The sequence below is a fragment of the Neolamprologus brichardi genome, chromosome 2, assembly GCF_056152115.1.
Source record: "Neolamprologus brichardi isolate AB-2024 chromosome 2, ASM5615211v1, whole genome shotgun sequence".
NCBI classification, from domain to species: domain Eukaryota; kingdom Metazoa; phylum Chordata; class Actinopteri; order Cichliformes; family Cichlidae; genus Neolamprologus; species Neolamprologus brichardi.
The window spans coordinates 22,512,162-22,526,487 of NC_142105.1; the positions used below are offsets into that span (position 1 = coordinate 22,512,162).

The window sequence follows — 14,326 nt, forward strand, 5'->3', positions numbered from 1 at the left end:
TTCAATAACCCTCAAGGATATCTTGTGACCAATAGACTTTCTTTCACAGTAGACATTTGGACTTGTTACGGTATAGTGGTATACAGGTGTATTAATGTTGGCTGCATTCCTCTCACGGGAGGGAAGGTACTGTTTTCATGCGTGGTGTTTCACTTTCAGGACTTATCGGGACACGCTGAAAACAGAACAGATTCTCAGATCTCTTCTCTGGAAGACATCATTCCCGTCAGATGACCACTCAGAACTACTTTACATGTATTTGTGCAGACAATTTACCCAAATTAAATAAGTGGACCAGCAAAATGTTCCCCCCATAAAATCACACAATGAGAACCACTCATTTGGGAGGTTATAGTTTCAGAGCATCAATTTAATTGTTAACTTATCTGTGAATGAAAAGTTAGTTCATCATACAGCATTGTTTGTTAATTTTTGTTGTTTTTGTGTGTGCATTTTTGCTAAATATATATATATATATATATATATATATATATATATATATATATATATATATATATATATATATATATATATTTTTTTTTCTTTAAATTATTATGTATGATTACTAATAAATTATTAAATTACATTATATTTAATTGGAAGCACTCAATAATGGCTTGATAGCCGTTATTTTACATTAAAAAAATCACACTAAATGATTCATTATAATTTACAAAGAGTGTCAGTACACTTTCGAAGTAGTCCTTATGTGCAAACGGTATCCCAACATGAGTTTACATCAACTAGTAAAACTAGCAACTAGTTAATTTGGCCTACCATGTCATGTCTTGACGTTCGTTCTACTGCCTCGTGATATTGGTAAACCTAACATGACGTCGCGGGCTAATTTTGACAAGCATCAGCTTTAACCAATAGAAGAGACACGTCTTTCCTGATGAACCAATACGGTCGAGAGGATTTTCCACAAGGGCGGCGTTTCTCAGAAACTGTGCGTATCGGGTTAGGTTGTTAGAAAGTTAATGGCTGGGGGAAAGAGATCCTCCTCAACCCTCGCTTCGGGAGAGTTTCTGGATTCCCTGAAGTAAAATCACGCGAATATTCCACAAGAACGCGCCTGGACAGACATTTAAGTCAACAACTAGCACGTTAACGCACGTATCGTGGACACAAGTATGCAGGATGCAGTAGCCGGGACGGCAATGCTGACGGACGGCTTCGAGGACGAGATTGACTCGGTGACTCCTCGCTCCCCAGTGGCAGGGATGGGGGTAGGAGCGACACCAGGAGGAGTCGGACTAGGGGGCATTGGGATTGGTGTAGGTGGAAAGAAAGTACGTTTGTACGGCGAGCCAGGCGGGCCTGCTGCCGAAAGACTGGATTTCAAACTAGCGGCCGCAGCCGTCCTCTCTTCGGGTCCAGGATCCGGCAGCGACGAAGACGAGGTTTCAGAGGTAGCTACGCTAAGCTAGTTAGCTAAGCCTAACCATAGAACTAGGCAACATTCCTCTCCTAGCGCGAGCTGGCTCCTAGCTAGCACATTAGCTCGCAGTTGGCAGCCACCCCCTCCCAGGCCGCTAAAATTACGTAAAATTAACCAACCCGTCAACAGAATAACACTCCTCGTCAGTTGAGACGCTTATGGACAGTTTACTGTCGATCATGTTTGGTGAGACAGGAGCAGTTGTTCACGCCAACCGGCTGAAATGTTTTATTTATGCAGCGCAGGCTGTGGCCACGGCCTAGTTCGGGTGTAAGCGACGACGGCCTCGTTTGGAGCTGTCGTCTCGCAACACCCATCACAAGTTTGCAAGCTATCCAGCAGCTTTCCAGCCACGGCAAATGGATGATGCCCACAAACCCACGGACGTACACGGCCAGCTAAATATCTACCATTTCATAGTTGTGGTGCAATTACGTCACTTTTCCCACCACACCATGTAAATCAACACCGATTGTCCCTTAGGCTAACTTTTCGATAGGTTTAGATTCGGATTTTTAAAAATAGAATTATTTTTCTGCTCGTATTTCCACAGTCGGTGTCGACTAATTAGCTAACTGGTCTTCCAGCCGTTCACCTAGGTCGTTCAGATGGCCACGGTGACTGTCAGCTTTATTTGCGTTGTCACATTTTGAGGGCGATTTGAGTTCACGTTGAGAGGTGTCCAACTTTCAATGTCACACACGGCGGACAGGTGTGACTGCATCCCGTCAGCTAAACGCACTTTAGACATGTTTTGTCATCTGGGATGACATAGTTTAAATTGTGTGTAAAAACCCTCAGTCACCCTGTCATATATGCATTTCAAATGCACGTGTGGCAGAGCCACATCTTAGGGGATTTTTGTCAAAATCTTGAGAGCTATAGTCACTCATCAAATGCTTCGCTATTTTATTTTATTTTACAGCGTCCGTTTGAACGTTATGAGACTTTGCAGCTTTACTGTTCCCATATAATTGCGTTTACCATATCGTATGACAGCAGCAGACACTGAAATGGAAGTTGTTAGACTGCTTGATTTGCACAAACTTGTCAGATGTCCATGTGACTTTTTTCATGGCAACTTGAGGGTTAGTGTAGTTTGTACTATTAAAAAACGCTTCCATTGAAAAGTTCTTGGTGTTAAATGAACCTGCACCAAGGAGCACTGGACCTGACCTGTGGAGCTGTCTTGTTTATGGATGGCTAGTATGTGACCAGTGGATTCTCTGTCTAAGACACACTGCTACACCTTTGATAGACAAGTGAGGGTGTTAGCTCATCCAGCTGTCAATATATCCTGCTGTTTTTGCCTGAGCATTAGCTCAGCTGTGTAGCAGTGGCAGAAGAAAATATCTAATTTGTCACTTGCCTCAAATTGCAAAGGCAAGCGATCATGTTTTCTTGCTCACCCAGTCTAGTTTATAAGGCTGAAAGGGAGCATTTGTTGTGGTGTTTCACTCCTGTGGAGAACACGCTGCACTGGGTAGTAGCAAAAATCTGAGCCCCAGGATTAAGTAGATGCCATTCTAGGCCTTTCCAGCTCTGTGGATACCAACACTGGGAACTGTAGTTCATTAATACTGAAGAGTGATACCCATTGTTGATGATAAAGGCCTCTGTAGAACTACATCCCCCATGGACTGTTGTGCACTGCACTCCTTTCATATAGCTGAATTCCTCCACATTGCTGAATGCTGACTCTCTCACAACAGTTTCTCTCTGGACCAGACCCCGAAAGTCTGCTGCAGCTTGTGTGTGGACATAGAGATATTGGTTCTTTCTCAGGTTTTGCTGGGGGTTGTTTGAAAATGACCAGTAATTTATTCAAGATCATATTTAGAATCATACCTTTCCTGGTAGTCTCTCTGAGGTAATGTCTGTGGTATTTATATTGGTCAGTAGGTAATCTGTATACCAGACCTACTGTACCATAAATACTTGATCAAATGCAATGAATCCCCTTGCACGAAGCCCTCCACAGATTATTTATATATCCCATGTTGGTGTTCAGACAGTTTTGTTTACTTCACCTGCTTTTTAACAAAAATCATTTCCACAGCTATCTGGATACAGTTAAGATGTTACTTTGAAGATGCAAACAGAATTAAACATCCAGCTGTCAAAGTCTGACTTAAAAAAAAAAAGACACCTTATTATTTTTTCTTAGTTATTTGTATAGGTTATTTGTTTATATCTGTGATTTGTCATACTCATTAATGGTTATGGATAGAGGAGTATACATTTTCAAATGTGAGTGGATGAAAAACATTCTTTTTTCATTTTGACCTTTAATTTCTGTTTTTTCAGTAATATATGAGACTGTAGCTCCAATTTAGCCTTGTGCTGTAGTCACATTTACAAAAATATTTCATTGATCCCCTTCCTTTTTAAAACAAAAACTTTTTTTTATTTTGTGAAAGAAACTCTATAGTACAGACTATGATATCTGAGAGCCAAAGCTCAGGTATGAGGTTGTGGAGCTCCGCTTGGGCAGCTGACTCTCAGCTGAATCCGTGTGTGTGTTTAGGGGCTGTAATTCCTGGCCGTAGCACTTCCTGTGCTTTGACTCTTATCCTTGTGCTCCTTTTTGCTTTCCCTCTGTTGAGAGAAACCATAAATAAACAAGAGCCACATGCCTGGTCTTTTTATAGGTGGTGCATTTGTATGTGTACGGCCGCTTTTTATACAGAGTAATGTAAATAATGTTTTCAGTAGTGTAATTTCTTATTATTTTCCTTTTGCCTTTTTGTATTTTTATAAATACTAACCTGGTATAGATTTGATACTCTTTAATTAATGGCCTGCAATCCAAATGGTATCATAAACTAGCTCTCAGTGGGGAAAAGACTTTGTTGCTGACCCTTACCTGTCTCTCCCAGGTGGAGTCATTCATTCTGGACCAGGAGGACCTGGATAACCCCATTATGAAGACAGCGTCAGAGTTACTTTTGTCCAGCGCTACAGATGGAGTAGATTTGAGAACAGTTGATCCAGAGACACAGGCCAGACTTGAAGCTTTACTGGAAGCTGCAGGTATGACTGCATTGTTTGAACTCAGCTCGCCATACTTCTTGACAAATATAAATATGTAATTAATCAGTATGTCATTAACCACACCCATTTTTATACAGCCTGTTTTAATTTGTGCTTCAACATACAGAACCAGCAAACGACACCTTTCTACCTCAGTCTTTTCCCCATATCCATTGCCAGGCATTTAAAAGTGGAGGCCTTATGTTTTTTTGTTTGTTTGGTTTTTTTTAAGGCCTGAAATTGTAATAAGGAGAAACTGTTGGTTCTGTAAGTGTCATATCAGCAGATAGTTTGAAAGTGATTTGGATAAATTAGTTCAATTAGAACTTGTAATCTCAGAGTAAGAAGGTCTGTGTAGATTAATCCATTAGGGCTGGGTGTCCTGGCCTCGTTTGGGCACGTGAACATTACCATGCAGATTAACGCTGGAACACGCTTGAGCCTCCACAGCATGCACAGAGCTTGTGTTGAACGGCTAATGGCTAATCTCATTCTATTCCCCTTTCTCCCTGGCTGGTCTAAACAGTACAGCTAGGAACTCACGCTACTGGTTTACTTGAGATCTCTACAACTATGTACAATAATAAAAAATAAGTTGTTTATTTATGTTTTCATTGATTTGTTAGCTTATTTGTATTGTTTTTATATAAAATTAGCAGAGAGGAGTAGCGTTTATATGAAATGATTGTGGCAAAAAGATCTGTACAGCCTCCTTTCATTCCCTGCATGAGCAAACTAGCCTAATACCAAACCTGTCAAGACCATCCACAAAGATGCCAAGTGTCTGGTGAGATTGGTGGAATATTGACTTAGGCTGTTGTTTATTGCAAAATATATCTAAATATGTTGGTATGGATTTATTATTTGGGCTTATTTGGAGTTTTTCCTATTTGTTTTACATGTTGTCCACACATAGGAAGGTATATGTAGCATTTTCAATGCATTTTGCTATGTCATTCACACGGAAACTCTGCTCACTAGAAGTGGAATTTTTGGAAAGCTCTTTCAAGTGTAAACAAGATAGGGTACCGCAAACACAACGGTGTCCACTGACAGCTGCTAAGTTTTAAATTGAAAATACATTTGTTTGTAGTCTGAAATGCCCTAAATGGGGAGAAAAGAGCAGCAGTTTGCGCAGTGTTTGATAAAGATATATGCACTTTGAAACTAAGTGTGATATATGGGAATTAATCTTCTTATTTTCCAGTCCATTGCTGTGGATTGTGATACCAAATTAAATTCTTTAATAGATATGACCTTATCTTCCTTAGCTTGGTTTTTTTTTGTAATGTGCCCAAACAGTCTGGTATAACTTTTTCAACAAATCTGGTACCAAAGATTTCAGGTATATAAATTATACCATGTAGAGCAAAACCTAAAAAAATAGCCCTGGTGTTATGCCTAAAACTACTGCTGCCATTGTCAAGGTTTTATTACGTTACTAACAAAGGGATTGATATAACATTTAAAAAAATGCCAAACTTTGTTTCATCGCTGTAGCCATCTGGATGGAGACTAAACAAAGCTGTCAGAATTGATACTTAGTTGCAAAAGCATCGATGCCTACAGTGCCATCTTTGCCACCTCTTGTTGACACCTGCACACAGGACTTCTTATCACAAGTAGCTGAAATAGTGGATGTTCCCAATTCTTTTGGAGGAATTTTGAGAGGTCAATAAAGCTCCCATTTCATTAACATTGATGTATGAAACAGTTGCCATAAATGTTAACCTGGTCAGCTCACACTTTAACATTAACTGTTAAACTGTTAGGTATTTTCTCGATAGTCACCTTAGCCATCTGTTGTCATTAAAACTGGCTATGGTTAATTATAAAACAATAATGTCAATGTTGGAGCTAGGCAGCAAATGTTATCAGTTCTGCTTGCTTAAATTGAGGCGAAGAAAAGTGTTCTATTAAGTAGACAAACAGTGACAGTCTACCTTACCATCAAAAAATATGGCGGTCACCATACTGTCTTTTTTTTAAAAAAAAAAAAAATTCTATTTTAGGAGGGGGTGGGGGTCAAGTTATGTTGCTGTATTTTTTTCCATTATGTCAAACATCTGCCTCCAGCCTCTCTCTCATTCACTGTTCACACTGCTCTGCGTTAGTCTGGATCTCCTTACATCCTCAGCTGTGCGCTCCAGAATTGAAACCCATCTAATTTAGCTGCTCTTTATTTGCTCAGATTAGTTCTCCACACTCTGCAAAAATGCTCTGCACATTCAGCAACCCAAATTCTGCATGTGTCCTTAATTAGCTCTGTCAAGGCTCAATATTCCATCTGTGACCCACGGTTTTCTACCTGCTGAATTAATGACAGCAGATGGCCAATGTGGTTATTGGGTAATTGCTAATAGTTATTAGGGGTGGGGGAAAAAAATCGATACTGTGTAGTATCGTGATATTTTGTTTGCTAATAATGTATCGATACAGGGACAGCAGAAATCGATATTTTGTTACTAAAAAAGTTTTTGTGGACTGGAACATGACTTCAGAGCATGTTGATCCTTTTTCTGAGCAAGAATCCTGACATTCCTTCACTGTCCAAATGTGTTTAACTTTTTTTTCGGCAGCAATAAACATGACAGTTTACTTATTTTAATTTAAGACATGTTTTATTTTAATTAAGTTTAAAACTTTTTTATTTAATGTAAAATTATATTTTGTTTTAATTTACTTTCAAATTCTTCAGTTGCTGAATGGGTTGCATAGTTTTCATAAATGGCATAGTTTAGAATAGCTATAATTGTACCAGATGGTTGCATTCAGTTAAGTTGGACTAGACTGTAATACAAACTGTTCAGTTTGTCACCAATAAAACTGACTGAAATGAGAGAAAGACTGAGTGTGAGGCTTTGTTATTAAATAAAATGAATATTGATAAAGTTTACCTTTATGTACAAAATCTGAATATCGCAAAATATTTTTAAAAATTGCAATAATATCGTATCGTGGGATGTATGGTGATTCCCACCTCTAATAGTTATGTGGCTAATATGTGCATTGGCCAGGTTAAGATTGAAGATCACTGTTTACTGCTTACATGTTGGTGAAACAGGAGCTTTATTGACCTCTTTAAAGTCCTCCTAAAGCGTTGTGAAATTTAACTTCTTCAGCTATTAGTGAGGGGAGGAGCTGTGTGCCTATCTGGCCACAGTGGCGCCGTGTGTCAGCTGGAGACAAAACACCACTGTCTGTATTGATATAGTTACAAATAAATGTTGTAATTTGATATTAGTTTTAGTATTGATTTAATATCTGAATATCATTTTGACAACTGTAATCTTACCCCTAATTGAGCGTAGTGGTATTTTGGCCAAATATAACTTTATTTATACATACATACATACTATTTTTTTTCTTTCTTTTTTTTTTTTTAAGGATTTTTTGTGGTTTGGTAAATTAGTGATTGCATATGAGAAATGGATTCAAAAGTGGTATGCAAGTTTGCCTTTTGGAGCTGTTAAAACATTGTAGTAAATGTAAACAGTTAAAGAGTGAACTGGACATATGACTTCTGTTATCGTTCAGCAGTTAAAATATTACCCACTTTTCTAACGTTTAGCAAACTGTAAACCAAACCATAGCCTAAAAATGAGTTGAACCGAGCTGTTGATCAGGAGAATTTTACACCCCTCCTAAGTAAATTGAACTAGCTTTACTAGTTGTGACATAGTAATAATTTATACTAAGCATACATGGTTGAGTCCTGCAGGGATGTCATATGCAAACATGAAATAAGTGTTTGATCAGGTTAAATATGCCAGTGGCAAATTCGGATTATTTTAGTAACTACATTAACAATTGTTTCTGTAGTTTTAATTAAATGTTCCTTGTTTTGTGTTATGTTTTATAGAGACTAAATGCTCAGACTTAATTACAAGAAATGCATGGTGTAAGACAAGTCGCACATGGATTATAAATGAAGGCTACTGTTACCAGTAGCCATACTTGTATGTACTTGCGTAATATCTCCCTTTCTCTTTACTTCTTAATGTAGATGTAGTGAAAAAATAAACAACAACAACCAAACAATTGTAACCTGAGAAAACAGAGTCGTAGTTAGGGAAGCAGGATGTTTACAGACGGGCACTACTGCAACCTTAGAGACCCTCTTGTCTTCAGTCCAAATTATATGTCCTCTATTTCCACACTTTGATTTTGCAGACTGTGGGGCAGATTCCTTGATATTCACTTCATTGATATAGTCCATCTTAAATGAATGGAAGCACAGTAGTGCTTTAATTCGAATTTGCAATGAACTGAACTGAGTTCATAGTGACACATTTTCTGAAGTTTTCCTAAACCCAAGTAATGATTTCTACAACAATGTTGTTTCATGTTTGTAATGTTCAGTAGTTTTTGTTTTTTTTTCAGTCTTGGCACAACTCAAAGAAACATTTCTGTACTACATGTCATAAAATCCCCTAAATTCATAGCAGCTGTACATTGACAAACCTAACTGATAAATTGTCAAAGTAAGATATTTCTTTAGTTTCCAGTGAATGTTGAGTCATTTCAAATACTTTATTTATTTATGTATTTTTTTTTTTTAATTTTTAGCTAACCAGAATTTTTATTCCTGCAAAGTTAAGTCTCAGTGGCATGCTATTGTTTGTTTTCTACCAAATCAGCTCACTGACCTTTTGCAAGTTGATCTTAATGCTAGATGTAAAAAAGGTGTTTTTGAAGCCGAACTCACCTTTCCCCAGCTTTTCTTCTTGCCTGCATAAAATTCACCCTTGTTTCTCACTCTTTGAGTCACATGATGTAAGAAATTGTTCAAATAATAACTACTGGGTGGCAGAATCTTTAACAGGGCAGCCAGTACAACAATTTGGTAACATAATTTGAAAAACTAATAAGACACTGTCACTGCTGCACGGTTCAGTTGCTTGCGAATTCTGAGCTTCACTGGCCATCGGTTGAGATGACTTTCCCTCCATCACAGCACTTTGAGGTGGACGAACGTCTGCCAGGTTACATTTATCGAAATGCATTCCTCCTTTTCAACATATCGGTTATTGTGGTACAACATTATACTGTAGAAGTAACATGCTAGGTAGCATCACAGTTTGCTAACAGTTTAAAGGTTTGCTCTTTTTTTTAGAAAAGTAACGGCAGATGAAGAAGAGGGACTGCAAGTGAAGTTTAAAAAAAAAAAAACAAAAACCCCACAACACTCAGACTTTTTCAGTAATAAAGAAAATTTTTTTGCTACGTTTTTGATCTCACTTTCACAGCAACAGGGTACTAGGTGAGGTAAAGATAACACATTACATGAACCTAACAGGTGTTTTTTTGTTGTTGTTTTTTTTCCCCCCCCAACAATCGAATAGTTTGTGCAACAAAATCTGGAAGTATAAGTTCACATGGTAATTGTTTCAAAGCTACACCTTGGTGTTGCAGTGGAAGTGAATGCTAAGGAGGCATGTGTCGGCTTTGTTTAGAAACGGAGGCAACAAAAGTGTCCGTACATATAACTGACTCTAAAGCCAGGAATAAAAGGTTTGATATTCCTGTTCTGTTTAATTTGGCTGTTATGGCATTAAAGTTTTTAATGTTATTTTGTTTATTATATATCTTATTATATATAAAAACTATAAATATCTACTTGCGCCGAAATATTTAATAATAATGATACCAGGTTACTGTGAAACTGCCAGACTCTTAAATAACCATTGTGCCTTTAAAAAAATATATATATCATGCCACCCAGCATTATGGCCAATAAAACCTTATTAGCAAATGTTAAACTGAACATTTAGACACTAAGAGTGAGAACAGGTGAGTGGCAGGGAACGTATTGTTACTGTTGGATGTAGGTCTTGACTGCAGTTTGTGGTTAATTCAAAGTCTGTTATTAATAAACAGAGGAAATCTGTAGAGGTAGCTTTTGTGAAATGCCTCCAAAATCCTAAAGCTTTGTTCTTGGCTTCTTCTATGCTATGTTAGCTCTTTTGCTAGCGCCCCATACACTGCTTCTGACCCGTGACATAGTAAACAGAGCATATAGCTGAACTTAATAAATCGTCCACATTTATTTACCTGCTGACACAGATACCTGGTCCAGCTGTTTGACTCAGGATGGGATCAAGATCAGTTCATCCTGTGGCGTTGTAGTTATGTCACATCCGGAGTTCTCTGGAAAGGCTATGCAAAAAATGTGGATTATGTGGAAAACCATTTGGAACATGGGATGGGCTGCAATGTGTGAAGGTTACCTTGAGTTTGTTTACAGCGATGCCCAAGTTTGAAGTGCTTAGGCTGACTTCTGTTTAAGCAGCAAGATAATGAGCTGCTTTATTTGTTGTCTCTTGTTTTTGTTTTTTTTAAAGATGTAAATCTATTGACTGTAATTGTACAGTGTATTAAACTGAATGAGGCGCATTGTTAGTCTAAGGCCTATCTGTTACATATGATGAAATAATGATGGATACCTTTATTTTGAATTTGATGTGAATTCAGTACAGAATAAGCTGGATCCAATGAGGAAAACGGATGCTCAAGCCTTGATTGAAGTGCTCTAATAAGCATTCAGCAGTCATGCACGCTTGCATGCACTGGCTGTAGTGGGCTTTGATAACCATCAGTACTGCTGCAAAGATGTAACTTGGGCTGTCTTATATGGGTAAGAAAAATTGTTCCTGTATCCTTCAGAGAGTCAAGGTAACACACTGTATGTTGAAAACTTGAACAAAGCTTGGTGTAAAAGTAACAAACATGATGTGCAGTAGAAATTGTGGCCTCTGAATGTGTGTGGTGACAGTGATTCATGCTACCAGCTCAGCCTTTTCCTTTAAGAAGATGGCCTTGTGGCCCCTTAATGTGGAAATGTCTGTGTCAGAAGTACCTTTAACCGCATGAAGCCACAGCCTCTGTAAAGTGATCACTGTAGTTGGGTCCAGAGTTTAAATAGGAGTTGCTAGTTATGAGTCAGGCTAGATTAAACAGGGTTTAACCAGTTGTGGTTTTCTTGTACTGTGCCAGGACAAGATTGTCAACCCCTCCCAACCCCCCTACAGGCCTGCCCTCACACAGTGTTTAACAATCTGGGTCCCAAGTACACTTCACTTTTTCTCAGCATTTCAGTTCCCACCTCTTGCATTTCTTCTTTTATGCACACAGCCTAAAAGAAACACTGTTGGAAAGCGCAAAGATGGCAACTAAGGAATGTATTTCAGGGCTAAAGTGGGGCATTTTCTTTTGGACTGCTGTTCTCTTATAGAACTTTAAGATTTAATAGAACTGATTTTACATGGAGGCAGCTGTTGTTGAGGAGGGTGTTGGTGCTCCAAGTTTGGGCTTGGTTACTACATGTATACCTTGAGTCAGTTCACTACACAGCAGGCACACTAGACAAATGAACTGGAATCAAGGGGTAAAATGTGCTTAGGCACATTATGAATTACCTTGCTGAGTGCACACTTGGTCTAAAATCAGAGGTTCTGCCTATCACAGTTAGTAGCCACAGGTCTGGAGGGTTGCGTCTATGCATGCATGCACGCACCAGGCATTGGGATAAAATCTGCTAATATGCTGTGGGATTAATGTGATCTTTGACTGCTAAGTGTATTTGGACACAAGTCCAAATTTTTATTTTATTTTTTATTTTTTTGCCGTTTTCCTAAAACTTTCAAAACTTCTAGATTAGCCCACAAAAGCTGATTTTATTTCTTTTGTTTATTTTCAATTTTTAACTTGAGGAGGTGATGATTTAGTAACGATGCTTAGTCATTGTAGCATCTACATAAGTGATTTAACATATCATTTAAAAACTTGATTAGGATTACAAGAAACTGTTAACCATCACAGTCTACACAGTGGTATTTCTGCCCTTTAGCCAGCATCACTAAAGGGGCAAATTTTTTTTCTAGCAGACTGACCAGATGTATACCACTTTATGCTTACCCCTGTTGCATGGTGGTGTCATTGAAAAATGATGTCATATCCGCTGGTGTCTGCCACTGTTTTTGTATCAGGTCAGCTGGTCGTGCACCCCTCAATTTTTGTAGCTTGGCATGTTGTATCTCTCTGCCAAGATCCCCCCCTCCCCCTCCCCCCAAATGTCTTTGCTTTTGGCTTTGACCTCTTCTCCTCCTACATTGGTGCTGTTTTGGTGGTGACACCTGTTGTTCAGGAGAATACTGCAGCAGCTTCCTGTGTTTTCTGGCAAGTGTAAATAAATAAAAATAAATAAAGGGAATGTAGAATGTTGCAGCAGTGCGGAGGGTACTCTGGTGCTGTGTGTCTGTGCAGAACAGTTTAGTTGTGTTTAGTTTTTCTAGTTTTCAGTTGTGGCACAGAGGGTTACTGGGAGAGGGTTTGGGGCAATGTTGTCAGTTAATATTGGCAACTTAAGCATTCGAAACTGTTCAATAAGCCACAATTTTTCAGACAGTTTTGAGAGTTGCAGACAGTTGAGACAACAAAAACTGGAAATATTGGAATGGTGCATTTTTGCTTGGCTGTGTTGGCAGCCAGGATTCTCAGTCTGTCTTTTCACATGCAGTATACATGTATAGAATATATCAACATCTGTGACTGTCCCATTCCTACAAAATGACGGATGGTGATTGTTAAAAAGACCAGGTTGTTATGGAACTCTGGATCTACATAGATTAAAGCAGAGATGATACTTTTATTTTGATAGTCTGGGGTCCACCCAGGTCCCAGTGTCATAAACTTTGCCATGAGTAAGTTGCATGAGGGTCTATCCAAACGTCTATGTGCCTACCTGAGGTTTTTGTGATTACGGCAACTTGTTGAATTTACATTACAATGCAACGACTGCGCATGCGCCTCAGGCGGCAGACTTTGAAGAAGTATAACAGGAATGTTGGCTCTCCAGTTGTCTTTGTCTGCAAAAGTGCATAATCCAGGTTTAACGCTTTTAAATTAAATTAACTCAAAAATCTTCTCCACCCCACACTGTGCCATCAAACACAGACCATGAATATGGGAACTACATATATTGTGAATTATACAAGTCCTAAGTAGGGCTGTGCGATATGACCAAAATCTCATATCCCGATATAAAACATCTATCGTCTGATAACGATATAAATCACAAATATTATATTTTCTGTAAATTCTGTCAATCTTGGGTAGGTGAAGTGTTTCCAGCTGGGCGTCATGTACCTGGAGTCGAGTGTTTTAACCGATGCATGAAACTACACATTTTTAGACATATGTTGTAATGGCCGCCGTTTTCTTTGTGAGTATTTATTACACGGCGTGCTGCAGGGAAAAGCCTGTTCTAACGTTTGAGTCTAAGGTTTGTTTTTTAGCACCTGACGGCTCTTTTTTTGGCTTCTCATCCGTCAATACTTTTTCACGTGATTCCGTTTATTTTGAAAAGTGTCAACAGGATCTTGAGCTTTATTGTGAAAGGTTTATGGGGAAAATAAACAAGCGGACATGCAATGGTTTTACCGTCGTTGTTGCTAACAACAACCCATAAAAACAGGCCCTTGTCCGTCCATAGTGTGGTTATATTAAATACAAGAGAAAGAGAGAACTTTAAGAAATTAATATAGCCACTACAGTGACCATCAAAACGATGAAAAAATATTGCCGTAAACAGTTTATTTTGCGACACCACAAAACAAACGGTAGCGTAAAATGAAACGATAGACGTTTTTATATCGTTATCCGATATATATCGTTATATCAAACAGCCCTAGTCCTAAGTGTCAGTATTTTTTTTTTATCAAAAATTGACTTGCACACCTACTATTTCATGAGTGGTGGCAGTGGTTGAGCTTAGCAAATGAATGAAAGTGAAGTGACCACGTAGGAATGCACCAATTTTTTTTTTTTTTTAATCCATTGTAGAGGGGGGGT

At 38.5% G+C, this 14,326-nt stretch overlaps 1 protein-coding gene across 5 annotated transcripts in view; it reads left to right on the forward strand.

Annotated features, from left to right (window-relative positions):
• The first annotated feature begins 966 nt into the window (after nt 1-966).
• Nucleotides 967-14,326, forward strand: part of ankhd1 (ankyrin repeat and KH domain containing 1) — a 32,239-nt gene continuing 18,879 nt past the window's right edge. For all 5 annotated transcript variants that reach the window (XM_087848661.1, XM_087848653.1, XM_087848671.1 and 2 more), the window contains exons 1-2: nt 967-1,412; nt 4,321-4,474. In XM_087848661.1, the coding sequence (XP_087704787.1) occupies nt 1,134-1,412; nt 4,321-4,474 (433 nt within the window). In that variant the 5' untranslated portion in view covers nt 967-1,133. The remainder of the gene's footprint in view (nt 1,413-4,320; nt 4,475-14,326) is intronic.